The 23,366-nt window shown below is 50.4% G+C and overlaps 15 protein-coding genes across 15 annotated transcripts; 7 read left to right on the top strand and 8 right to left on the bottom strand.

Annotated features, from left to right (window-relative positions):
- Positions 1-241: 241 nt before the first annotated feature.
- Positions 242-1,931, top strand: K460DRAFT_367871 (uncharacterized protein). The gene is made up of 4 exons (XM_040933665.1): positions 242-585; positions 695-990; positions 1,044-1,220; positions 1,289-1,931. Exons 1-4 carry the CDS (start codon positions 485-487, stop codon positions 1,486-1,488), a joined length of 774 nt encoding a protein of 257 aa, XP_040785497.1. The 5' UTR covers positions 242-484; the 3' UTR covers positions 1,489-1,931.
- On the bottom strand, positions 1,389-2,289 carry K460DRAFT_367870 (uncharacterized protein). The gene is made up of 2 exons (XM_040933664.1): positions 2,041-2,289; positions 1,389-1,938 (listed from the first exon to the last, which is right to left on the bottom strand). The coding sequence occupies exons 1-2, from the start codon at positions 2,270-2,272 to the stop codon at positions 1,835-1,837; spliced, it is 336 nt and encodes a 111-aa protein (XP_040785496.1). The 5' UTR covers positions 2,273-2,289; the 3' UTR covers positions 1,389-1,834.
- Positions 2,290-2,640: 351 nt separating this feature from the next.
- K460DRAFT_407305 (eukaryotic translation initiation factor-like protein 2 subunit beta) lies at positions 2,641-3,867 on the top strand (the record flags this gene model as incomplete). The annotated part of the gene is made up of 5 exons (XM_040937057.1): positions 2,641-2,652; positions 2,778-2,925; positions 2,977-3,032; positions 3,087-3,691; positions 3,741-3,867. The coding sequence occupies 5 exons, from the start codon at positions 2,641-2,643 to the stop codon at positions 3,865-3,867; spliced, it is 948 nt and encodes a 315-aa protein (XP_040785495.1).
- Positions 3,868-4,651: 784 nt separating this feature from the next.
- K460DRAFT_356723 (DUF124-domain-containing protein) lies at positions 4,652-6,042 on the top strand (the record flags this gene model as incomplete). The annotated part of the gene is made up of 5 exons (XM_040931981.1): positions 4,652-4,700; positions 4,750-4,773; positions 4,836-5,318; positions 5,412-5,761; positions 5,824-6,042. 5 exons carry the CDS (start codon positions 4,652-4,654, stop codon positions 6,040-6,042), a joined length of 1,125 nt encoding a protein of 374 aa, XP_040785494.1.
- Positions 6,043-6,693: 651 nt separating this feature from the next.
- K460DRAFT_314707 (Aldo/keto reductase) lies at positions 6,694-8,002 on the top strand (the record flags this gene model as incomplete). Its single annotated transcript, XM_040930294.1, has 2 exons — positions 6,694-7,137; positions 7,197-8,002. The coding sequence occupies 2 exons, from the start codon at positions 6,694-6,696 to the stop codon at positions 7,938-7,940; spliced, it is 1,188 nt and encodes a 395-aa protein (XP_040785493.1). The 3' UTR covers positions 7,941-8,002.
- A 250-nt stretch (positions 8,003-8,252) lies between these two features.
- On the bottom strand, positions 8,253-8,633 carry K460DRAFT_367866 (uncharacterized protein). Its single transcript, XM_040933663.1, has one exon. The coding sequence runs from the start codon at positions 8,459-8,461 to the stop codon at positions 8,282-8,284; it is 180 nt and encodes a 59-aa protein (XP_040785492.1). The 5' UTR covers positions 8,462-8,633; the 3' UTR covers positions 8,253-8,281.
- A 1,572-nt stretch (positions 8,634-10,205) lies between these two features.
- K460DRAFT_378199 (uncharacterized protein) lies at positions 10,206-12,522 on the top strand (the record flags this gene model as incomplete). The annotated part of the gene is made up of 3 exons (XM_040935048.1): positions 10,206-10,502; positions 10,573-12,187; positions 12,362-12,522. 3 exons carry the CDS (start codon positions 10,206-10,208, stop codon positions 12,520-12,522), a joined length of 2,073 nt encoding a protein of 690 aa, XP_040785491.1.
- On the bottom strand, positions 12,370-14,064 carry K460DRAFT_367865 (uncharacterized protein). Its single transcript, XM_040933662.1, has one exon. It carries the CDS (start codon positions 13,967-13,969, stop codon positions 12,848-12,850), a length of 1,122 nt encoding a protein of 373 aa, XP_040785490.1. The 5' UTR covers positions 13,970-14,064; the 3' UTR covers positions 12,370-12,847.
- A 383-nt stretch (positions 14,065-14,447) lies between these two features.
- Positions 14,448-15,221, bottom strand: K460DRAFT_314696 (uncharacterized protein). Its single transcript, XM_040930293.1, has 3 exons — positions 15,089-15,221; positions 14,921-15,036; positions 14,448-14,850 (listed from the first exon to the last, which is right to left on the bottom strand). Exons 1-3 carry the CDS (start codon positions 15,198-15,200, stop codon positions 14,629-14,631), a joined length of 450 nt encoding a protein of 149 aa, XP_040785489.1. The 5' UTR covers positions 15,201-15,221; the 3' UTR covers positions 14,448-14,628.
- A 208-nt stretch (positions 15,222-15,429) lies between these two features.
- On the top strand, positions 15,430-16,942 carry K460DRAFT_418089 (uncharacterized protein). The gene is made up of 2 exons (XM_040937920.1): positions 15,430-16,380; positions 16,435-16,942. Exons 1-2 carry the CDS (start codon positions 15,685-15,687, stop codon positions 16,762-16,764), a joined length of 1,026 nt encoding a protein of 341 aa, XP_040785488.1. The 5' UTR covers positions 15,430-15,684; the 3' UTR covers positions 16,765-16,942.
- K460DRAFT_314690 (uncharacterized protein) lies at positions 16,941-17,243 on the bottom strand (the record flags this gene model as incomplete). The annotated part of the gene is made up of 1 exon (XM_040930292.1): positions 16,941-17,243. The coding sequence occupies exon 1, from the start codon at positions 17,235-17,237 to the stop codon at positions 16,941-16,943; it is 297 nt and encodes a 98-aa protein (XP_040785487.1). The 5' UTR covers positions 17,238-17,243.
- A 481-nt stretch (positions 17,244-17,724) lies between these two features.
- Positions 17,725-18,553, top strand: K460DRAFT_356717 (carbonic anhydrase; the record flags this gene model as incomplete). Its single annotated transcript, XM_040931980.1, has 2 exons — positions 17,725-17,884; positions 18,021-18,553. The coding sequence occupies 2 exons, from the start codon at positions 17,725-17,727 to the stop codon at positions 18,551-18,553; spliced, it is 693 nt and encodes a 230-aa protein (XP_040785486.1).
- Positions 18,554-18,713: 160 nt separating this feature from the next.
- K460DRAFT_136706 (serine protein kinase) lies at positions 18,714-20,487 on the bottom strand. Its single transcript, XM_040926715.1, has 4 exons — positions 20,062-20,487; positions 19,695-20,011; positions 19,303-19,643; positions 18,714-19,216 (listed from the first exon to the last, which is right to left on the bottom strand). The coding sequence occupies exons 1-4, from the start codon at positions 20,355-20,357 to the stop codon at positions 18,875-18,877; spliced, it is 1,296 nt and encodes a 431-aa protein (XP_040785485.1). The 5' UTR covers positions 20,358-20,487; the 3' UTR covers positions 18,714-18,874.
- On the bottom strand, positions 20,194-21,100 carry K460DRAFT_314682 (uncharacterized protein; the record flags this gene model as incomplete). The annotated part of the gene is made up of 3 exons (XM_040930291.1): positions 20,194-20,590; positions 20,639-20,862; positions 20,926-21,100. The coding sequence occupies 3 exons, from the start codon at positions 21,098-21,100 to the stop codon at positions 20,567-20,569; spliced, it is 423 nt and encodes a 140-aa protein (XP_040785484.1). The 3' UTR covers positions 20,194-20,566.
- Positions 21,101-21,289: 189 nt separating this feature from the next.
- Positions 21,290-22,815, bottom strand: K460DRAFT_314679 (uncharacterized protein). The gene is made up of 2 exons (XM_040930290.1): positions 22,513-22,815; positions 21,290-22,354 (listed from the first exon to the last, which is right to left on the bottom strand). The coding sequence occupies exons 1-2, from the start codon at positions 22,666-22,668 to the stop codon at positions 21,521-21,523; spliced, it is 990 nt and encodes a 329-aa protein (XP_040785483.1). The 5' UTR covers positions 22,669-22,815; the 3' UTR covers positions 21,290-21,520.
- Positions 22,816-23,366: the final 551 nt, after the last annotated feature.

The following is a 23,366-nucleotide window of genomic DNA, read 5'->3' as shown; positions in this document are numbered from 1 at the left end:
GCCCTTAATGTATCGATCTTCTCTATTATAGCAACATTCTTAATTGACACCCCTACTTTAGTGGTGCAACGATAACTCCTGCTAGCGTTATGATATGGGGTTGACAAGAACATCGTTCGAGGATAGCGTTCCTATGCCTAGGCCACGCTATACCTAGATAGGCAGATTACGTAGTGTGTTGATGCCCCGTGGCTGGCTGCGTCCGCCAAGGCGTCTTTCTGCAACGATATCTCCATTATAACGATATTTTCTTGCAAGCGAGTAAAATCGTTACAGTGCAGAACCTACCGTAACAGCTATCCGAAGGGTTTAGCGCAAAAAAAATAGGACGCGTCGCATATTGTGATCGCTCGACTCCACGCGAGCTTATCACTCTACCATCTCAACTCGCGTGTTAGCCTCCTCTTTTGGCTTTCAAGTATTTTATATTGGCACCTTACCAAGGTATTAACTTTGCACATCGAGACTTTTTCGCGTTACGAAGATGACGAAACGTACGTCGGACCAGTACATGGCGATGAACGACGACGACCTTGACGATGAGCTTGAGAACATGCCTGTAACAGAAAGTTGCGATGTGATCCGGTAGTGACTCTATTTCATGTTTTCTCCATACGCATACCCTCTACATCTTCCAAGTGTGCATCTTTTACCTGTACGCCGCCTACAGACGCGTTTCTGACCCATCACACAGTCGCAAGATCCGCGCTCTCATCGACAATGGCGAGATGAAAGTCGGCGAGTTCCAGAACGCGATTAACGTGACCCCGAACGCGTACTCACGCTTCCTGGGGCAGAACGGGCCCGACAAAGGCTCCGAGTCATCCGTTTACATGGCCGCCTGGTCTTTCTTCAAAAAGAGAGAACTGCGCGGCATCAAGACGAAGCCGAATAAGAAGGCCAAAACGGGCACTAATGGCAAGGATAGTGTGCCGAGTGTGGACGGCATTGAGTTGGAGGGAGAGAAGGACGATAAGGTCCAAGTCTACGGTAAGCACGCAGTAAAACTCACACATGGAGAGAAGTTGGCTCACGCTATATAGATACATGCGATGACATCCGCCACAAGATAAACGCGCACCTTAAAAAGCCCGGCATGACGCAAGCTGCTTTCCTACGCGCTGCAGCCGCGTCCTACCATGCTGCTCCTAGGAAACTCACATCCCCGCAACTGTCCGCTTTCCGCAGCAAGAAGGGCGCTTATGAAGGCAACACATCTGGTTCGTAGCCCGGCATCCTGCGTACTATTGCATAGCATACACGCACTGACATTGTAATCCACTTTTAGGTGTCTTCTACGGCTCCTACGTGTACTTTGAGAAACTGAGAATCAAAGAGGGCAAGCCGAAGAGCAAGAAGCGGACTGAGATGGAGGATATTCATGCAAAGGACGGAGGGATGGAAACGAAGAGACTGATGAATTATACTTTGTGTACGAGTGATAAAAGGCCTGTTATGGATAGTTATGGGAGGTTGGGTTTCTGTTAGTCGAGGAACGAGGACGTATGGTTCAGGGGCAGGGTATTCTGAGGATTCGAGCGTCACTACTAATGTGCGGGCTTTTGTTTGCTTTTGGAAATCTAAAAGATGGAGTGCTGGTTTCAGGTTGTACTCGGAGTGCTGGCGGTGTTTCTAGCTCGATGCAGGTGTGTTGATAGTTTCTTTGCGATTTTAATTTTTACATATTCGGTGTCCTCAATATCCCTGTGGTATGTACATGCTGTGTGAAATTCCACGCAGCTCCTTTGAGTCCATGATCGCAGGAATGAATTCACGCCCCAACGCCTTTGCTGATAAGATATGCCAACTACCTGCCCAACACAGATGGTGCGAATTATAGTGTTGCTGCTGCCTCGATAGCTCCTGCGAGTTTGAATGTCTTCGGACTCGTGAAGACGATCTCAACGGGGTACTGCCACTCCATGTACTTTGCCCAACCTGTGAAGCTGGTTAGCCGCCATTTAAGCACACATAAGTCCCTTGGGGTTCGAGGATCGCCTCATGAATCCCATCTCCTTCTAGACATTCAATATGACGTACCCCAGTATGCACACTTCCTTCCGAAGTACTTCCCCAGATACGGCACCATGACCATTGTCAACAGCAGCTCCATTTGCTGCAACGACTCCCTCCACTCCCTCTCCGCATCTGAAACGTATTCGTCATCGTCTGCCGAGGAACTAGTCGCGGAGGAGGGTAGTGAGTCGATCTCGTCGGCTTCCGAGGAGCTCGTAGGCGGCTCGATGAAGCTTGCGCTGTTGCTCATCGACATGGCGGCACGAACGGAGGAGTGGATGGGGTGTGAGATCGTGTGCGACTGGTTTTTGGGGCCTGGCTACCGTGAAAACATTGATGATCGCGAAAGGTGGTAATGCTCGATGTCGTAGTTGTCTTGCGTCGCGCCTTTGGTACTGCGAAGCTGCAGCCAATGAGCGATGGTGGGGCTTAGCGGCCACTAGCACGTGATAGGAAATCTTGGCCCTTTGGAGGTTCGACTCACACATGTATGCCAAAAAGTGACTCCTCCCATCGCAAACACCCACACCTCGCCACTTTATTTTACCACATCGTATACCCCGAATCGAATAAGGAAGCACACATATCGAACTGAGATCAAAAACCGCGACCACAACCGCAATCATGGCTGATACTGTACGTCATTTATGCCCCACGTCCACGGTCGAAATACATTGTTCGCTCTCCGTGGACGTGATGCGCCCTCAATACCCACCGACATAGCTCTCGAAAGGCGTTTGCATCTAACATGACCAACACAGGCCGATCTCCCCGAGCGCAAGCCTCGCAAATCCGTCGCGTTCTCCGAAGGCGCCACAATTGTCGACAGCAACGGCGAAATCACCGAGTCGATAGATATCAACGGGGGTAAGTCTTCCGCCGAGAGCCACGCCTCAGGGGCGCCTCCGGGTGAGCATACCCATGCATAAAGCATGAAGCATGGGCTGACGGGGAACACAGCGGACGACAAGGAAGTCGAAGAGGTGACTGACATGTTTGCGGACCTCGCGAAGAAGGTATGATAAAAATTATAGAGAGTAGCACTTTGGACGATGACTGATGAACAACAGAAGAAGAAGAAGAAGTCGACCAAGAAGAAGGAGGGCGAGGATGAGGACGCACCCGAAGGCGACTTCGCTGCGCTCAAGAAAAAGAAGAAGTCCAGCAAGAAGAAGGTCGAGGACGATTTCGAGGCTAAGCTCGCCGCTGCTGGAGGTGACAAAGGCGAGGGTGAGGACGAAGAGGCCGCCGCGCCTGAACCCGAAGTTCAAGAGGGAGACATGATGAAGGGCACTGGCATCTGGCAACACGAGTCGACAACCCCGATCTCGTACAACCTCCTCCTCAACCGCTTCTTCACGCTTCTCCACTCGCAACATCCTGACCTCGCGAGCTCAGGCACCAAGAGCTACAAGATCCCGCCACCGCAGTGTCTCCGTGAAGGCAACAAGAAGACCATCTTCGCCAACATTGCTGAGATTTGCAAGAGGATGAAGCGTACCGATGAGCACGTTACGCAGTTCCTGTTCGCTGAGTTGGGAACCAGCGGTTCCGTTGACGGATCAAGACGTTTGGTGATCAAGGGTCGCTTCCAGCAGAAGCAGATTGAGAACGTGCTCAGGCGGTATATTGTCGAATACGTTACTTGCAAGACGTGCCGTTCGCCTGACACCGAGTACGTTCATCTTGCACAGAATTGTATATACGTGCTAATATACTTTCAGTCTCTCCAAGGGTGAGAACCGTCTCAACTTCGTCACGTGCAACAGCTGCGGATCTCGACGATCGGTCCAAGCCATTAAGACTGGTTTCTCTGCGCAGATTGGAAAGCGAAGGAGAATGGTTGGTTAGAGTATTCTTCCTTAGGCGCTTCACGATATTCATTGCGGGTATGGCATACATTGCTTGGGCTGGGCCGGGCTTCCTGGTGGGCGCTCCCAACATTATGAGGGCAGTCATATTCGAACGATGGATGAACGACATGTCAATATGAGAATGGCTTACGTAGGTTTGACTCGTGTATATCAGAACTAGTCACGAAAACAAGATGAATATCTGACTTCATTGCATGTCTGACGGGAACTGATTCTTGAGTAACGAGAAGGAAATCTACAGGTGGTGCTGACTTGTAGGCGCCAGCAAATCAACTGATAGTCTCAAAGTTCTCACGCTGTCGTATTGGGCGCTTACAGGCCGTCTACGAGCTGGGACTGAAGCGGTAGTACACAATCCCAATCCACATCCCGACAGTTTCTTGATATAAATATAAATTAGTTCCCGCATATCCAAGACCAGCTACCGCTAAGCTGTCGCACACAAAGTCGTTGGCGCATATTCGCAAGGAGCTCGGCGGTGGTGGGTGCGGGGCGCTGATTCGGCGGCTCCAGGTACCCCGCTAGCCAACAGCTCTATCCCATCGAGGCTGAGCAGCTTGACACCAACTTGGAGTAGCGAGGGGGCGCGCGGTTAAACCATATAGGTGCTGATGCCTTTGTCTTCTTCCGTAGATCAAATCCAACTCTGACCTCCTTCTCCCCGTGCCTGTCCTGCTTCGTTACGTGTTTACGCTGGTCCTCCAATCTGAGCATCAGTGGCACTTGGAGCTGATTGAGGTTGTTTTTTGGCATAGCAAAGAATGTCAGGATACCAAGCGACTCCGCCGCCGGGTGGAAATTACTATCCTCGTGAGTCGCATGATGAGGGGGCATATAGACGTGAGCTGACGAGAACCAGCGCCGCCTGACACAGGCGCATACGGTACGTCGATTCCTCAACGTCGCGACCAAACCCAACCCACAGCTAACACACAAGCACCACAGACCAACCAGGACAGCAACAAGGCCAACAGCAATACTTCTCGCCTCCGCCAGGCGGCCAGTCCTACCCACCACCCCCTTCCTCTCCCCCCGCGCTCCAGCAGCAACAACAGCACTACCCACCTCCCCCGGGCGGTGGTCAACCAGCGCCCCAGCATGCGCCGCCCCAGTATGCGCCGCCCACAGAGCACGCGCAGCAGCAACACTTCCCGCCACCCGGCAGCGGATACCCGCAACAGCAGCAGCAGCAAGGCTACCCGCCGGAGAAAGGCTACCCGCCGGAGAAAGGCTACCCGCCGGAGAAAGGGCCTCTGAGCCCATATGGCGCGCCGAGTCAAAGCCCACAGCCAGGCGCAGGCGCAGCGCCCCCAGCGACAGATGATGTGGGCACATTCAACGGTGGGAGCTATAGGGTGAGCCATCGAGACACAAACACCATCTTGACGGTGCAGTTGGCGATTGGGTGTCCGTTTACTGCGAAGCCAGGTGAGTCTTCCCGAAAAACCTCAGGCTCCTCTTCTTGAAGGCCAAAGGAGAGACTGTCATAAGCCAGGACCCTAGATACTGATAACGCTCCAGGCGCCATGATCGCAATGTCCCCAACCGTAACCCTAAAAGGCACCATGAAATTCTCCCTCAAAAAAGCCTTCGTCGGCGGCGAGATGTCCAAGTCCTCCTACACTGGTCCTGGCGAGCTTCTCCTCGCGCCCGCCGCCATCGGCGACATCACCATCATCAAGCTGGGCGGCCACGAGCAGTGGAGCGTGGGCAAGGATGCGTTCCTAGCGTGTACTCAGGGTATTGTTTCCGAGTACAAGAGCCAGGGACTGGGCAAAGCCATGTTCAGCGGCGAAGGACTGTTCGTGTACAAGATTAGTGGACAGGGTATACTCTGGTGCACGAGTTTTGGCGCTATTATTCGTAAAGATGTAAGCTTTTCCTGCCTTGACAACCCCTCAAAGGTATGACGAGATACTGATTTCCTCCACAGCTGCAAAAAGATGAGAAATACATCATCGATAACGGTCACCTTGTCGCTTGGAACTGCAAATACGTTCTCGAGCGCATAGCTTCCGGGGGTCTCATGTCGAATATGATGGCTGGCGAGGGGCTGGTGTGCAAGTTTACTGGCCCTGGAACTGTTTTCATGCAGACGCGGAATGCGCAGGCGTTCTCGGCGTGGTTGGCGGCCAACGCGGCGCAGGTGTAGATCAGGAGCTGGTGGGTTTGCCGAGGGAAGAATGAATCATGAGTGTGAGGGATATCAGGATAAAGGATATCAGGATAAACTGAATGAAGGTTAGATTGGAGGCAAGACACCGATTTCCATGTTGTTGAAAGCGGGAGTTTCTGAATGGGGATATCAAGTACGTATTGTATTCTAAAGCTCATTCCCACTGGGTGGTGTGGCTCAATGTATCACATCACGTCTCTTCATTTAGTGTCACAAGTAACAGCTTTGGGGGGAGGTTGGCCCACCACATGCAATCCCGCCCACGAGACTTAGGACAGCACGGCTGATCAGGAGTTACCCCGGCTTTTAGCAAGAATGCTCATTGTTAGAGACAGCCCAGATGCAGCGTACCCGGCGATTACGGAGTTAACCTTCACTGCAGCTATTCAGCTACTCGCCCTTGGTCCCGAAACCGCTCAGCTATCCAAGATGGCTTGCATATCAGCCACCTCGTCACGCGTTTATACAGGTGACTGACGCTTGTTGCATGGCTGATGTGAGAATGGTGGTATAAAGTAAGGAAATCTTTGCCTTTGAAATTTCATCAATATCTTACAGACTCGATATTGTAGCTTGCTTCAAGACATATCTCAACTACCTATTCGATCTCTCTTCCTTCTTGTCTGAATGTCTTTTATTACCCCTACCCCACCTGTCTCTCTCCTCGGCAGACACCGCATCCTCAGTCGCACAGCCGGCGTTCGCGTTTCGCCACTATGTCTAGGTGCAATGAACTTTGGCACTGCCTGGACAGCCTCACTTGGAGAATGCAGCAAAGAAACCGCGTTTGAGATCCTCGATTTCTTCTACAGCCAGGGCGGGAACTTTATCGACACGGCCGTAAACTACCAGTTTGGTGAGAGCGAGCAGTGGATTGGCGAGTGGATGGAGGAGAGGGGAAGGAGGGACGAGATGGTGCTTGCAACGAAGTTTACAGGAATGCAAATCACAGAGCGAGAAAGGGACGGAGGGAAGGCTGTCAAGAGTAATTTTGGTGGGAACAGTGCGAAGAACATTTATACGAGTATCGAGCGCTCGCTCAAGTCGCTTCGGACAAGCTATGTTGACATCGTAAGTCCTTCATCCTTTCAAATGAGGCTGGGCAGCATAAGACTTACACTGGATATTAGTACTACGTCCACCTCTGGGACTCCTCAACTTCCATCCCCGAACTTATGTGCGCGCTCAACGACCTCATCACCGCCCGGAAGGTGCTCTATCTTGGCATAAGCGACACACCCGCCTGGATCGTCGTCAAAGCAAACTGCTACGCGCGCCAACACGGGCTTCGCCAATTCTCAATCTACCAAGGTCGCTGGAGTGCCGCGGATCGCTCTTTCGAGCGCGAAATCATCCCCATGTGTCTGGATGAAGGCATGGCCTTGGCGCCGTGGGGTGCGCTCGGCGGGGGAGGATTCAAGACGAAGCAACAGAGGGAGGATGGTCAGAAAGAAGGGGGACGCAACCTGAAACTCAGTGTATTGGGGAATGAGGAGAAAGTCTCGGAAGTGCTCGAAGCTATTGCCAACGCAAAATCGCCCTCTCCGCCCATCACCTCTATAGCGCTTGCATACGTTATGCATAAATCCGCGTATGTCTTCCCCATTGTCGGTGGGCGCAAATTATCGCATCTAGAAGGTAATATCGCTGCGCTGGGCTTACGTTTGTCGCCTGAAGAGATTCATCAGATTGATAATGCGTATGGGTTCGACATGGGGTTTCCGCATAACTTTTTGAGTCCAGCAAATGTTGCTGTGCTGGGCCCGGAAGATAATCGTTTCATAAATAATATGGGGTTCTTTGACTTTGTGGAGGGGCCGAAGCCGATTCCGCCGCATGAGGGGAGGTTGGATGCGAAGTTCAAGGATCTTTAGGCGAACAAGGCGGCGAGGGAGAAGGGGGAGTAGGGATGCGATACTCAGAAGGATGAAGAGGCTGATTATAATCTGAATAATATCAAGTAATTTGAGCTTATATGTGATTCCTTCAGTGTTTCTCAAAAGGAACTAAGACTTACCTATTAATGTTCACTCTCGAGCGTGTTAAATCTATTAAGTTTCTGTCTTTGCTACATTTAAATCGTACTATTCGGGCATATCAATTATGCTGTCATTTACATAGCTACACGCTTCCTTGGTTTTTCAAAGAGTCACTTTTGCCAAAACGATAGTATATATACATTCGGCATCGAGAGTATATAAAGCAAGCGATTTGATCAGAGTATAAGACGGACAGATAGAGTGGCAATGGTCTCCTTCTCCAATGAGGGGTCTAGCGGAGTGATTGTCAATATGAAGGGAAGCGCCGCTAATAAGTGGGTATAGAAAAGAATATACAGTGATTTGGGGCCTACGGCATTAATAGTTAAAGATAAGAGACAAAGAGCACTACACATTCCAAAGGAGAAATCTACAGAGGCCCTCAACCGCCAAAACAAAATTGCCAAATAAAATCATAATTGCAATTCTTTTTTTCGAAATAGCAAAAAAAGGAACTAAGCCCGATGCGGGGGTCGAACCCGCAACCTTGAGATTGCGGAGAGATCAATCGTCTTGTTGAACTGTGTACTGCTAAGAGTCTCACGCTCTACCGATTCTGATGGAGTCGTTAGAGAGATGTTGGCGGGGGTGATTATAGGGGTGAACATACGAGCTAACCAGGCTGTAATAGCTTGTCGATGACGATGCTAGAAAACGGAGAGTTTATAATCTCTATGCACAAAACCCCTTTAGGATGCCCCTGAGACTATTGAAAGAAATCGTTCGTAAAACTAAGTGCAAATTGTTCTTAAGGTACATGATGGCGGGGCAACGGGGAAAATTGTGTTCTAGTGCAGTTCCACTGGACATGAGTGGGGCTTTTACATTGCCTAAATGTACCAGCCTATAGCGATGTGATCCCCATCATTCCTAACCTTATAAATACCGTGAAGTACGAATGCTTGTTTTCAGTGATTTAGTATACGTAGTAAGCAGCTACGTATAAGCGGGGTAGCTGTACAGGCTCCGTGTTCTCTGAAGGGTGAGTTAAGCAAACCCTGAAGAATGAGGCACAGAAAAAGAACGATACCCCGTAATCATGTGCGAGCAACGTTAATAAGGACATATAATTATAATGAACGATGTGTATGAGCCCAGAAGGAATTCTGGCTAATCTAGTTTATTCGTTCTGTTTCTAAGCCCCTAGTAGTGTCGCTTGTAGCTGACGCCCGGTGGTATGCTCGCATGCTCATTGAGAGAGATAGACAGTGGTGGAAAGCAACCCCTTGGACCCATTACCTCGCAAGGTTTACCATTCTGGGAGCTTACATTTGTGCAAGTTATGCGGCATGCCCTAGGCCATGCAGTGGTAGATGACGAACGCTGAGGGTCCATGTCCGTGTGGCTGATTCAACTTCAATCACTAGCTCTCACAATCTGGCCCCGAAAGCGACCGCTGCTTATGTTCTCCAAGCTTTGGTTGCGTGGAGTACCTAGTCGCTGAGAGGTAGACTTCAGGCAGTAATGGCGTCTGAGCGTTGCCTAGAGTCGAAAGTGCCGTTGAACCAAGTACCATTGCTTCACTGTTCACAGCCCTCTTGAATCCATCATATCTATGTATATTCTGGCACTCTGTCTTTACTAAAGAGCTCCTCTCATGCTTAGGCTTTATAGCGGGGGTAGACACCTACTGGTACTCGCAAACCCCGATAACACCGAGCACCTCCAACATTCCATCGTGCACGTCGCAACTCTGAATCCTCCAAACTCGGCTGAAAGAAACAATTTTACGCACATTCAGAGCAATCGCGAATAAAATCTTGAGAATTTTTGGCTATGGAGATGGTCGAGCAACCCGCCCTCTTAAGTGCAGACACGGACGGCAATGGACCGATGAAGCGACGTCGACGACCAGCTCTCTCATGTGTCGAGTGTCGCATGCGTAAAGTCAAGTGCGATCGCGAGAAGCCCTGTGGAGCTTGTACTAGGGTCAAGTCGGCAACATGCACTTTTAGGCCTCAACGTGCGGGTATCCGCTCAAAGAGCGATAGGTCACCTGTAGCTGGCTCTGTTTCTGGAAGTGGGAGCAATGAACAAGAGCATGAAAACTCGGCCCAGTCTTCTTCTCAGTCCGCCGCGCCGTCCAATGAGTTTGACCTAATGGTGCATCGTTATGTTGCTCCCGGCCTTTTCGGTGAAGGACCCAAGCACAAGCCTTTGCCTACCAATAGACCGAGCTTGACTCTCAAGTCACACTCTGACTCTGTAAATGCTGCTATTATCAACAGTCTATTGGAGAGAATCAGTAATCTCGAAAGCGAACGAGCCCCCGTCACTATAGGCGAACATGGTGGGAGCACGTCCTTACCGACTCGGCAAGGCATGGATGCTTCTATAGGACAATTCGTCAAATCAAAGTATTACGGCCAAAGCCATTGGATGAACGCCATTGAGCCTGTAAGCTGATCTCCTTTGGATTAATAGGCTAAAGCATAAAGTCATGTATGATGAAACTAACGGATCATAGTACAGCGCTCTTGGTGAAGCAAATACTACCGTGAACCCGAGAACCAAAAGGAAAGAAGTCAACAAGTCGACTGAGTTGTACGCTACCGTCGCAGAGATCAAGCGAATTTCGCGCGTCATCAAGACATCTCGTATGCTTCAGCCTTTCGTATCGCCGGAAGTACAGGAGTCGATACCACCAAAGGCGGTTTGCGACGTGCTGGTTGATTGCTATCTTCAAACTTTTGAAGGGGTCTTCCGTGTCCTTCATGTTCCTTCTTTTCGCAAGGAATATGAGGGCTACTGGGTTGGCACTGTACCGGCTAAGCCATCTGTTATTCTCAAGATTCTGTTAGTCTGTGCAATCGGAGTGCCGTTCTACAGCGCGCCTGACCAAGGACGTTTACGTGTCTCCTGCGCCAAATGGATTCAAGCTTCAGCGGATTGGCTTGATTCACCTCATGCGAAGTCTCGACTGAATATGGTAGGCTTGCAGATTCAAATCCTGGTGCTCCTTGCCCGTCAAGCATGCAACGTCGATGGCGATCACATTTGGATACCTGCAGGCTCAGTACTCAGGACTGCGATGCACCTTAGCCTACATCGAGATCCGTCAGTCTTTGGCAAGATAAGCATTTACCACGGTGAGATGCGAAGACGGCTTTGGGCATCCGTCTTGGAGATTACAGCGCAGAGCAGCCTCGACATGGGGATGCCACCTATGATCTCCCCAAATGACTACGATACCAAAGCGCCATCTAATGTCAATGATGAGGACATAGGTGAGGGTAACGACACACCGTTCGACGAGAAGCCACTTACTACGTTCACCGACAGCAGCATACAGATTGCATTCACACAGACCTTACCCGTTCGGTTGGAAATCATTAGGCTCATCAACAATCTGCGATTTGACATATCCTATCCCGACGTATTACGACTCGGCACTGAGCTTACAGGAATCTGTCGTGAAAAGACAATGTTTTTCAAGTCGGCCCTAGTTGCCAAAAGCAACATCACGCCGTTCCAGATCAAGATGTCGGACTCGATGGTGAGACGCTTTGTACTCTGCTTACATAGGCCATATTTCGTGAAAGCGAGCGAGAATCCGAATTATCACTACTCACGCAAAATATGCCTCGACACCTCTTTGGCCCTGTGTGCACCCGCAACCGAACTACAGCCCGGGGAAGAAGATGACTGGACACGCATGTCCCATAGATGCGTGGGCTTCTTCAAGTCGTTCTTCCTCTATGCCATGTCGACTGTGTACTATGAGCTCAACTCTCAGATCAACGAACGACGAGAAGACTCTACCCTCTTTGCCCCAATGATCTCCACATCAGCACCTCAAGAGAACCGGCCATTGGCATTACCGTCACAATTCCAGGCGCTGCGCGGCGTCCTCGAGGCAGCCAGAGACACAGCACTAGCCCGAATACGCAACGGCGAGACAAACGCAAAAGGATTCGTCTTCCTTCACACTGTGCTTGCACGCATCGATGCGCTCGTTTCCGGCGCCGACCCAGAACGGGCCGTACTTGAAGTAGCGAAGAAATCCGTAAAAGAAGCCGCCCAGATTATAGCCGAAGTCTATCGCGAAGAGCATGGAGAGGAAATAGATTTGAACCCGTCTGGTGGACCATTCGGCGGCAAGGAATACGGACGAGGCGATGGCGCAGATAATTTTACAGCCAGAAATATCTCGGCGGGAACTGGTGAATTCGATGGAGTGCTTCCTGCGTTTGATGGATCATTAGGTGCATTGGATATGTTAGATGGTGGCTTGGGTAGCATGAATATGGATATAGATGTGGATTTGGATCTTAATGCTTACATGCAGGGTCAGGATATGAATATTGGGCATGGATATCATTTTACAAGAAGCCCGGAGTGGTTCTATGACCTCGGTGGGTGGGCTGCATCAGGCAACTACAGTATGGGATACAATGGGTTCTCGACACAAGATTAACTATGATGCTTGTCAGCATCGCATTATGTACTCATAAGCTATTGCCCCCTTTGCCCACCTGCCGAAATGATATTGTATTATGCCGGCTGTAATGTAATCCATTCATCAAGCGCGACAGTGAGTGTCACAATTAGTATGAGGGTAGCACTCGAAGATAATGTTAAATTGATGAAGGGCGCTAAGTATGCAAAAGCTCTAGAAAAGCTGGCTCGTACGCTTCAAACGCCGAGAAGGTAAACAAACAACAAGCAAGAAAGTACCGACCATGCGGATTAAGATTCGAACCGTATCCAGAAATAATAACCGTAAACAAATAATCGAGGCTTTAAGCAACACCTAGAGTAACAAGTCTGCTCTTGATATCCATAGGCCTCATTGCCTGATTGACAACAACACTAGAAATACTGCCTATGCTGACGATCGAAACGTAACCTGGAGCGACCTCGTTTGCCAATACCTCGATGCACTTCATTGCCTCTTCTTTTGAAATTGGGGATCGGATCGACCCTTGTAATGATTGCAGAAGGGTTGTCGTAGAGAAAGAAACGCGCACTGCAGGTCTGTTGGCGCATAGGAGAGAGAGAACACCGAGGACCTCTGGGGTGCGTTGGAGAGCAGCTCTTCGCTGAAGCTCGGCGGGTGAGGGTGCGGCGGGTCCGGCTTTTGCTGCTTCCTGCTTTGCGAGAATGCGGTCGAGGAGGTTGGTCTTGCGAACGGCGGCGAACTCGGTGATCTTGGCTTGGACTGGCTGTTGATTCTGTAATGGAGTTGGCTCGTTCTCTTTACCACTAAATTGCCTCGTCTTCTTCTGCGCACGGCCCTGCTGCACGCTCTCCTTGAATTCCCTCAATCTTTTGCGTCCTTTCTCTTGCATCGGAGCAAGGGCGGTAAGAGATGCGCAAGTGGTAATATCGGCAAGAGGAAGCTGTGAAAGAAACTTGGACATGGAGGTTTCGTCCAGGAAGGTCTCAAGGCGCGTCTGCTTGATGTCGGCCTTCTTCGGCCGTCCACGTCCTCGCTTTGGCATCGCAATGGGTCGACTAACCATCTTCTGGGAAAGCGTCCACTGCGACCAAAGGCTGTCCAAGCCCTCCTTGAACATGTCTTGTAGCCCCTCCTCGTTCATGTGTGTCATGCCGCTCATCATTATGCTGTTTTCCTTGATCTCGATGCATATCTTGCCGCGTCCGTAGTCTGACAGGTAGTAGGGGTTATCCTTCCCGGAGGGACCGAAGTCGAGGACGCCGATGAGTAGTCGAATGTCATCGTATGTGACCTTGCGCTGTCGCCAGACCAATGTAGTAGATGCAGTAAGATCTCGAAGGTCGGCAGGGGTTGAAGTACCGTTGTGCGCGTAATGCAACGACAGGGCGGTAAGAAAAGATGAGTGTAGGGCGAGGAGATTGACGAGCTCAGCCGGGAGCTGTCCAGGAGCAATAGGCGACATTGTGTGTGATGATAGAAGAATTGATACAGCAGTGAGATAGAAGAATCAATGGGGAGAGCAATATGTGATGCGGAGGTCGAGTTGGCGTGCGAACGAGGGGATCGCTGAGTGTTTATCTCCGAGGGGCTGGCAAAACAGGAAACGACGCCCGACGCGACTTCCTTGGCGCGTTCGCGACGTGTTTAGCCCCATTTCAGGCGCGCTAATCAAACCGCCGCATTCGACGCGCAGGCTGCATTTCTACGACATGGCCAAATACTGCTTTCACCAATCATTTCCTTGCTTTTGGATACTACTCACGCGGGAGTGTCGTTCGGGTTGCCTTGTGGTTTGTTGAAGTAGTGCTTGCAAGCCTTCTCGAGGGAGCTTCTAGGCACTCTGTCCATGCTCCTTGAGAACGGGGAATTACCTTAGGAGTATATGGCCTCAGTCAAGGAGGGACTGGTACAAAGAATCGGATCATCGATATATGAAAGGAGACGGCGAAGTAGAATGCAAAGGGTGGAAAGAGTAGCGCCACTCGTGAATGTCATCTGAAATCGTATTGAGACGAGAAGATTGCACCGTAGGAACTCCAGTGCTCGACAGCTAATGCAAGACTCCCAACCACAGCTTCTCTCCAGCATTGATCCCTCGTAAGCTACAAAGTCATCTTGGGCTTATTTCCCGCCGAACCACGAGCCGAACCAGCTCTGTGTCTTTGCTGCCTTGTCCTCAACTATCTTGTCGAACTTGTTTGCTGCCGCGTTCACTTCTTTGCCTGCGCTGTGGTACTCCCTCTCAGCCTCGCGCTTTGCCTCCTCAAACTTCCTCTTCGCGTCGGCACTGTAGGCGTCGAACTTCTGTTCGGCCTTCTTCGCTTCGGCCTTGGCTTGGTCGGCCTGGTGGGTATTAATACAGGGTTGCCAATACCTTCACAAGCTTGTGACCTGCAATAAATGGCAAACTTACGTATTGCTGAGCGGTCGCGCGCACTGTCTCGTAGCCCTCCTCACCGGCCTTCTTCGCTTCCCTGTCGCGTCCAGGAAAGTCGCCCTTTACTTTCCGTACTGCGGTAGCCGCATCGTCTATGACAGCAGTTAGGCTCTGCAATTAATTATACTTGGGCGAACAGCTTACGCTCAAACTTCTTCTCCGCGAGCTTCGGGTCGCCTCCCGCGCTGTAAAGGTAGTAGGTACCCGCGCCAACAGCGGCGATACCACCATAGGTAAAGATCTTGCGTCCAGCCATTATGTTGAGATGAATTCGTGAATAATTTCGAGAGACAATTGGGTTGATGGAGCGTATAACGTGCGAATAAGCAATGAAGAGCAAAGGCAGAGACCACGGTACTTAAGGGAGGGGGAGCCGCGATGATGTCTTTCAAGGCAGGTCTGCTGTGACGTAATGGCCTAGAGCTTTCGCACGGCCCACTGGGCAACGGCGCGAACTAGATCGCCCAACTAGTCGACTCCGCAAACAAGGACAAGATGCAGCCTCCTTTCTCTTACTTTTCTTATGTATACTAAGCGTTGCTTCTAATTTTCTTTCTGCTTTACATTGTAATTGCTCCTACTATTGTGGCTTCCTGCGCGTGCAATAATTTGATTGCAGCCCCTAATCGTCGACGCACCGCACCTACCTGCTAAGCACACAAACTTGATGCCTTCACGGTAGCACGGCGTGGGCCTACTACTTCATTTCCCTTCCTCCTGCCTACCCTACCCCCTACAGCATGGCTGAACCGCAAATACACCTCGTCGACCACACCGACGGCGAAGAAACGCAAACGACCCAGTCTGAAGCACCACCGCCTACACCAGACTCGCACATCGATGTGCTCTTCGAGAACCAGCGCGGCTGGTTCGTCTTCGGCATACCCCTCTTTTCCTCGAAAGCGCTATGGAACTTCAAGATCGACCCCGCACCGTGGGTAGACGCGAAGTGCAAGCCCTCAGCCGTCAACATCACGAATGCACAAGTACCCGACCCTAGCTGGGTGTGGGACTGGAAGAGCTGGTATGTGGATATGAGTCTTGATGTTGATGAGGAGGGCTGGCAATATAGCCTGCTATTCAAAGGCTCGCCGTGGCACGGCAATCATCCGTGGTTTCACAGCTTCGTGCGAAGACGACGCTGGCTACGGAGGCGGGTCAAGCAGAAGTTGCCACCGAAGACGAAGGCGACTCAGAGAGAACGACTGTTTGGGGAGACATTCAGCATCAGTACAACACTGGCAAGGTCAACTACGATGGGAACGGGGACTTTGAGTGCACAAAATAGCTCCCAAGCGTCGCTAGATGAGGAGGTTCGAGACATATCGACATTGATGAGGAAGCTAAAAGCGGCTGCTATTGATCGAGAGAAGATCATCATAATTCACAAGTTCATTGACGATGGCGGGGAAGAGCTACATTATTTGGCGCAGCAGGTATGTCAACATCTCCTTCTCGTTTCAGTCTGTATGCATGCTAATCGTTTATAGATACCAATCATCATGTCAATGCTCGTTTTCCAAAACTCGCGCCGCCAACTCCTCTCCACGTTAATGGACCGCTTTGACGCCGCAAAAGACCACCGTGCAGAACACAAGAAGGAAGACAAGCCTGAAAGCGAGACCGAAGAACGTAGGATCGATAACTTGCTAAAGGCCGTCGAGGCAGCCGACAGCGAATGTAAGAAGCTGGAATACTGGAGTGATATCAGGAATCTAGCCGAGGAGGGCAAAGCTGGCGAAGCTACAGATCCCTCGAGAGGATGGGACGAGAAATGGCAAGGTCTGGATGGCAGCGGTGCCAAACACCCTGCGACTTGATTCAGGATACTATTGCATCGAGGAAGGCGTTATCAGGAGTTAGATATGTTTAGTGATATCCTTTGTTTAGTGGAAAGCGGGAGCTGAAGGACTTCAGCATTTCAGCATAGCATGGTCATAGACATTGTAATTACAACCACACCTAGTGCTACTCCTATCAAACAGCCTAGCCACCCTCACTTCTTGATATTCCTAACTCGTATCGGTCCCCGGATATCCCCCAGACTCTCCGCATCGACCACATCGCCTTTTTGCATGACTTCCACCTCTCCATTTTCCCGCTTCTCCCACATAAGCTCCCGGACATCGTGCATAGTCTCTCGCCAGTTCAAAACACCGAGCATCTCCAGCTCTCTTGACGATAGCGCACGGGCGATCTCGGAGGGACAGATTGTTTTAGGGTAGTTTCTGTTGCTCAACAGCCTGTTGGCGTGGCTCAATACAATCTCTTTCTGGGCATCATCCAAAGTCATACTGTATGCTACGCCTTGTTTCTTGGGTATAACAGATGTCCTAAGATTCTCGCAGAATTAAGAACAACCAGACGGCAATTTCTCAAAGGATGCTTGGTGTTCTTGGGCAGCTTGTGGAGCTCCGGCAGGAAGCGATCGACAGCATGGTTTAGCTAATCCCTTGACGTCAGAGCACCCAATCGGCGCACAGCAGAAGCAAACATCAACCACTTCCCAACGGATCGGCCTGCAGAAAAGCTGTGAGAGGGCGCAGCTTGTTTGGTTGCTGGGTGGTTGTTGTCTTGCCATGCGACTACGGATACCCCACGCTGCCTGTGGGCTAATAGCGGGGCCCTGTGTCACTTCTGCTGGTGTCTCAAATCCCCTCTTTTCCACCTTATCTTCTCGTCGAACTCTCTCGTCTCTTCACACTCCTTTCAGAGCGGCCCTTGGACACTCTTCGAAGCTACCTACACTCCGATCCTATTCACCCCGTTGGAAACTAGCCATGGCCGACCAAGGACCCAAGGAGGTGCGCAAGTACCTCCAGCAGTCGCACGATCGCATCTTTGAGAACAACAAGAAATGGGCCGAGGAGATGCGCAAGAAGAAGCCTGACTTCTTCAAGGGCCTCACTGCGGGCCAGAGTCCAGAGTATCTGTGGATTGGTGAGTTTCTCATATCCCCCAAGCCTCCCTTTCGTCCCATGTAGCTTGAAAGCGCCAGTTAATCCTCAAGTTGAGCCATTGGCATCCACGAGTAGATCCTAATGATTTCGACCTGTATGCTAATGAGTGAAAACAGGTTGCTCCGACTCTCGCATCCCCGCCGAAGCCATCACCGGCCTCGAGCCCGGCGAGATGTTCATCCACCGCAACATCGCCAACCTCGTAAACAACATCGACCTCAACGTAATGTCCGTCATCAACTACGCCGTTCGCCACCTCAAGGTGAAACACATTGTCGTTTGCGGCCACTACGGTTGCGGCGGTGTCAAAGCCGCCATGACACCCAAGGACATGGGTCTCCTGAACCCCTGGCTCAGAAACATCCGAGACGTATACCGGCTGCATCAGGACGAGATGGATGCGGTCATGGCCAACGGGGGCACTGAGGAGGACAAGTATAACAAGCTAGTGGAGTTGAATGTGTACGAGCAGTGCCGCAATATCATCAAGACGGCGGCTGTGCAGCAGTGCTGGGCTGAGAATGAGTTTCCCGTCGTGCATGGGTGGGTGTTTGGATTCCAGGATGGGCTGCTCAAGGACCTCAAGTTCGATCATGAGGGTCAGCTCAAGGAGATTCAGAAGATCTATGACTTGACCAAGGACTTTTAGATGTGAATCCTACTGATGGGCAGATAAAAAGGCTTACTATGTAGTATCGATTTAGCGAGGAGTTCGACTTGTGGGGTGGATGCTGGAAGAGGGGTTTCTGGCCAATTTTGGTTAAAGGAACGTTTAGACGGACTTGTAGGTTGTGATTTTCGATAGATAGAGTGTCGACCCAGACAATTTAGAGTATTTGGGTTAATTTCCGTTGTCCATCGAGGAGCGCTGTAACTGGGCATACAGCTGTAGCAATTGGTTGCAATTGATAACGCTAGCAAGTACCCGAAGTTACCCTGCCAGGGTATGATTCGCATCGTGGTGCTTATATCAATCGTCCTTGAACCACGGATCCTGAAGAATCTCATATGCTGACGCCCGTGCAGAAGGCTCAAACCGTAGCAGCCGTTGAACAAGCTCGCCTACTTTGAGTATATCTTCCCTGGTCAAATCCTCATTTCGTTCCCCATCGAAATACATTTCCTCTAACCATCCTTGGAGTGTATATTCAGATTCTTCTCCGGGTGCTGCGCTATCCATGGCGTGCCATGTTCGTTGCCAACGCTCTGGAAGTCCGTCGTTGGTCAGCATTCCCAGCATTTGCCGGACAAGTATTGTAGGCGTTGTCATGAAGCTGTCGAACGGCGGCTGGCCGACTACGAGCTCAAATAACTACCCAACCCCGTAAGCCTCATTTTCAATTACGAGCGATATCATTGTCATCGTCCATGTATATGTTTACAAAGGTCCAAACTCACCATACAGCCCATGCTCCACAAGTCTACACGATAGTTGAACTCATCCCCGAATATCATTTCGGGTGCGCGGACAACGAGTGGTGTGTGCAGCATGTCAGGGATCTCATTGCTCAGGAAAGATTCGCCGAAGTCAACAATTCTGATCGGAGAAGCCAATAATGACTTATGTACCGTAAAGCAAGTCGGTCTAACAAGGTATTCGGGCATACCAGGATCCAGTGGATTGCCGTCAACGCTTCTAAGGGATCCCGTTTCAGGTTTTCCAAGCTTTTGGAAGAACTCTTCTTCTCGTAAGGAATGTAGAGGAGGAAGAGTCAAGGCTAGATTGCGAGTATGTATATCTAGTAAGTATGAGCGAAGTCAGCCAAACAGCGAAAGGAACAATGACTTACCCCCATGTCCGATCTTTTGTGCATGCAAGTAGTCTAGTCCGACGAGAGCCTGTTTCGCGATTTGTTTTGCAAGTCTTCCGGGGAGTCTCTCGCCACGAAAGCGTGTTTCGAGTAGATCGGCGACACTTGGCCCCACTAATTCAAGCACGAGGCAATCGTGAGTTCCATTTGGACCATCGATCAGGAATTGGTCGAGCATTGACACTAGATGTGGAGAGCCAGGCTGTTCGGATTGATTTGCTCGCAAGACTTTGGACTCTCGGCTTTTTTCTCCTCGCTCTGATACGGAGACCTTTACGGCGACATATGTGTGCTCTCTAGTAGTTTGTAAGCCTTGGATTCATGAAAGGGTAGTGAACAGCAAAACCTCTGGTCTCTTACAGCCCAGACTGTCGAGTAGGCCCCCCAACCTAACTTGTGCAATATTCTGTATCTCCCATCCTTCAAAATATCACCTAGGCGGATAGGGTGATATCCACCCTTTCGATAGCGATGTAAAGGCTCAGCGTCAATATCGCAGGTGTGCAAAGGTTGACTCATCTGTGTTGTTGCGGCACATGCGAAGGGACGACGAGATGTAAACAACGACGGTAATCTCTCATAAGCTGCTATTCGTCGGACTAATTTGAGAGAACTGCGAGCGCTTAGTCCTTGTATACTCATGCTTCGGGCCGGACATGTACGATGAGTTGAAATCTGATGGTGTGGCGGTAGAGGGAGCTATGCGCCAAATCAGCAAATCGTATGTACTTGGCGAGCTACGCACTACACAGATGTGGAAATGTCAGGTATAGCGCCATACTCAGTGTAGCAGTATTTCATATCCCTCTCCTTCGCTCTACGTCAACTAGTACGCTCACACTCGTTTTGATTCACTTGGCCTGCGCGCCAGTGTCCTATCAATCATTAGCAAGAAATGCGCTACAAAGAATCCGCGAGCATACCAAATACACTTGATAAAAATCCATCTTCACCATCCCATCCTCCTTGACTAGATGCGCCCTCGCCGCCCACTCCAAACCCGACTCACCTCCCGCCTTCAGCCCATACTTGACCGTCCCGTACAACATAACTTCATCTGCGCCATCGCCAAACGGGAAAATCTTCAGCGGTTGATGTGATCTGCTCGAAACCCTTTCCCACATGCCCTTCCGCAGAGCGAGGATTTCTTAAAATGTGACTATTGTCAGTCGAGCAAGGAGAGTCTAAGCGCGATTAGGTGACGGCATACGATCAGATCCAACCGCTTTTTTCGATGCCATGATTAACGTCGCGTCTTTTGTAAAGTGGGTGATGTACTTTTCGTGCGCATCTGGCGTGTCTGATGTTGCGTAGAAGGTCTCGAAGAACTGCTTGTAGGCGGAGTCGAAGTCGACAGGTGGGTACGAGGATGTGTAGGCGCTCATTTTCGATTCAGGTAGTTTTACAAGCTTGTATTGGGACGCGATTTTGGTAATTGATGGATGTATATAGACTTGTAATCGCTACTCACGTATTACTGTTGACGTAGGCGAGTGATCGGATACGGGTCGAATGCGGAAGGGACACCATGGCTCGGGGAAAGCTCGGTCACAACGAGAAAGATCAAACAGCAACTCTCGTCTTCAAAATTGTGTTGTACGTACGAAGAAGTTTCAGACATTCGTTCATCTTGAGAAAAGCAGTTCTATGTTCGCCGTGGTCTTGTAAGGTGATGCTTTGAATAACGCCCATCAACAGACCATTTTCCGCTTCTATCCCAAAATCATAGCTTGATAGAAAACAAGCATAACACAAATCTGTCTTTTTCAGGTCCATGAGTCAGTCAGACCGATACTTAAGCACTCTCAGGACCCGGCCATCAAATCTTTCGAATCGTCAATGACCCTCGCCTTTCCGCCTCTTCCCCCACCTCGCCCGCCTCTACCTCCTCTACCACCCCTCTTGCCCTTTCCCTCGACATCACCAACCGCTTTCTCCCACTCTGCGACATCTACAACTACGCCATCCGGTAACTTCCCCTCACTCATCAACACGCCTCCATCTCTCTTCCTACTCTCCACGCGCTTGAAGAACTCATACGGCAAAAAGCCCTGCTCATTTCCTTCTGTCAGAATGACCCCATTCTCAGAGATGAAGAACTTGATACCAACGGCGAGCGCGGCAGTAATATCGATGTAGATGAGTATCGAAGAGTTCTTGCGCATACCAGATATCACGGGCGCGGCCTCTTTCTCTTCTGTGGAGCCCGTGGGTGATTCGAGCGACTTGAATCCAGCAGGGAGGCCGGATGCAAAGTGGATGTGATTCCTGCCCATGCGTCGTAGGCCGCCGCTCTTCAGGATAAGTCTCCACGCAGGCTCGTCGGTGCCGTGGACGACAGTTTCGGGAACATTACCTGCTTCTTCTGTGATTGGTACAAGTAGGCCTTCGGTGTCCACTTTGATTGAATGGCCTTGGTTGGCGCGGATAAGGTAGTCTGATGGATCGTCTGATTCTAGGATACTCTGGAGAGCTTCTGTTTCGAGTTTCTCCGGCTGTGGTGATGGTGCTTCGGAAGGCTGCTTCTGCTCGAGAGATGAGGAGAGAATCATAGAGAAGCGCTGTTTATCGCTACTTATAACTACTTCGCGGAGTTCAGGAAAAGTGATGTTGAGGGCCTTTAAGGCCTTGGTGTTTAGCTATGGAATGTCAGCATGTAGCTTCGAATATTCAAGCTCATGCATCGCGAGCAGATTCTAGTATCCCCAGAAATAAACCCGCTTCTCTTTTGCACGTCTTAGCCTTCCTAATTGTGCTTGTAAAGAAAGAGACAGAGATGGTATGAGATCAAACATACCGCATCCTGCACATTGACATATCCACCCTTACCCAACTTCAACCCCTCTTGACCCGCACCATGTCTCAACAACCAGCTAACCTTCCTTGAAATTTGCTGTTCCCGGGGTAAATTGGCCGGATTGCGACTTCCGCCGCCGCGTCCGCCTCTGGCCATCTCTCTAGTCGCTACCGTGAGAAGTTTGCGCGAAATTTTGCGGGTTGAGCTCAAGTCAAGACACCTCTGTCGGCGGTAGTTTTCAACACCGGAGCCTGTAAAAAAATTTGGATAATACAGAGTGAGTCAGCGTTATTGTAAAGACGGAGGAAGGGCGGTTGTGGTAGGCGCAAAAGGGAAAGGGCTAAGATTTGTGTAGCGTGGCGAGAGGCACGATGATTGGTTGCAGTGCAGCCGGAACGTTTGCCGTCATTTTCACCACCGCAATGTTGAAAGCCCAGTCGTCAAACAGTCCAGGCACAGAGGAGAAGCGTAAGAACTATCGTCATTTCATTGTATCCGATAGATTACTAACATGTAAGAAGAGGAGACAAAGCAAGATTCCCTTTCCCCTCGGATTCCTTGAAAGCGGACCAAAGTGTGATTTCCAAATCTTGGAACTCCAAGCAGATGTGCGGCTCATGTACTATCAGAAACAAGTATCACCGCTGTTGAGGAAAGGCGCGCCTGTAAGCGGCTGAGGTAGCCTCGAATCGCCAGATGCAATTTCCCACTATGCCAGTCAGAAGCCGACAAAACTTGCAGTTAAAGCATCCATGTATCCTGCAGACCTCGCTCTTCAGAGAGGTGGCCTGAGAAAGCGAGAGTTTCCCTATACAAGGGGCATCCATAGTTGTGCCTGTAAAAAAATCGGCTTT

The sequence above is a fragment of the Cucurbitaria berberidis genome (genome assembly GCF_010015615.1).
Source record: "Cucurbitaria berberidis CBS 394.84 unplaced genomic scaffold K460scaffold_4, whole genome shotgun sequence".
Classification (NCBI taxonomy): domain Eukaryota; kingdom Fungi; phylum Ascomycota; class Dothideomycetes; order Pleosporales; family Cucurbitariaceae; genus Cucurbitaria; species Cucurbitaria berberidis.
This window is presented reverse-complemented; position numbering and strand designations above follow the sequence as displayed.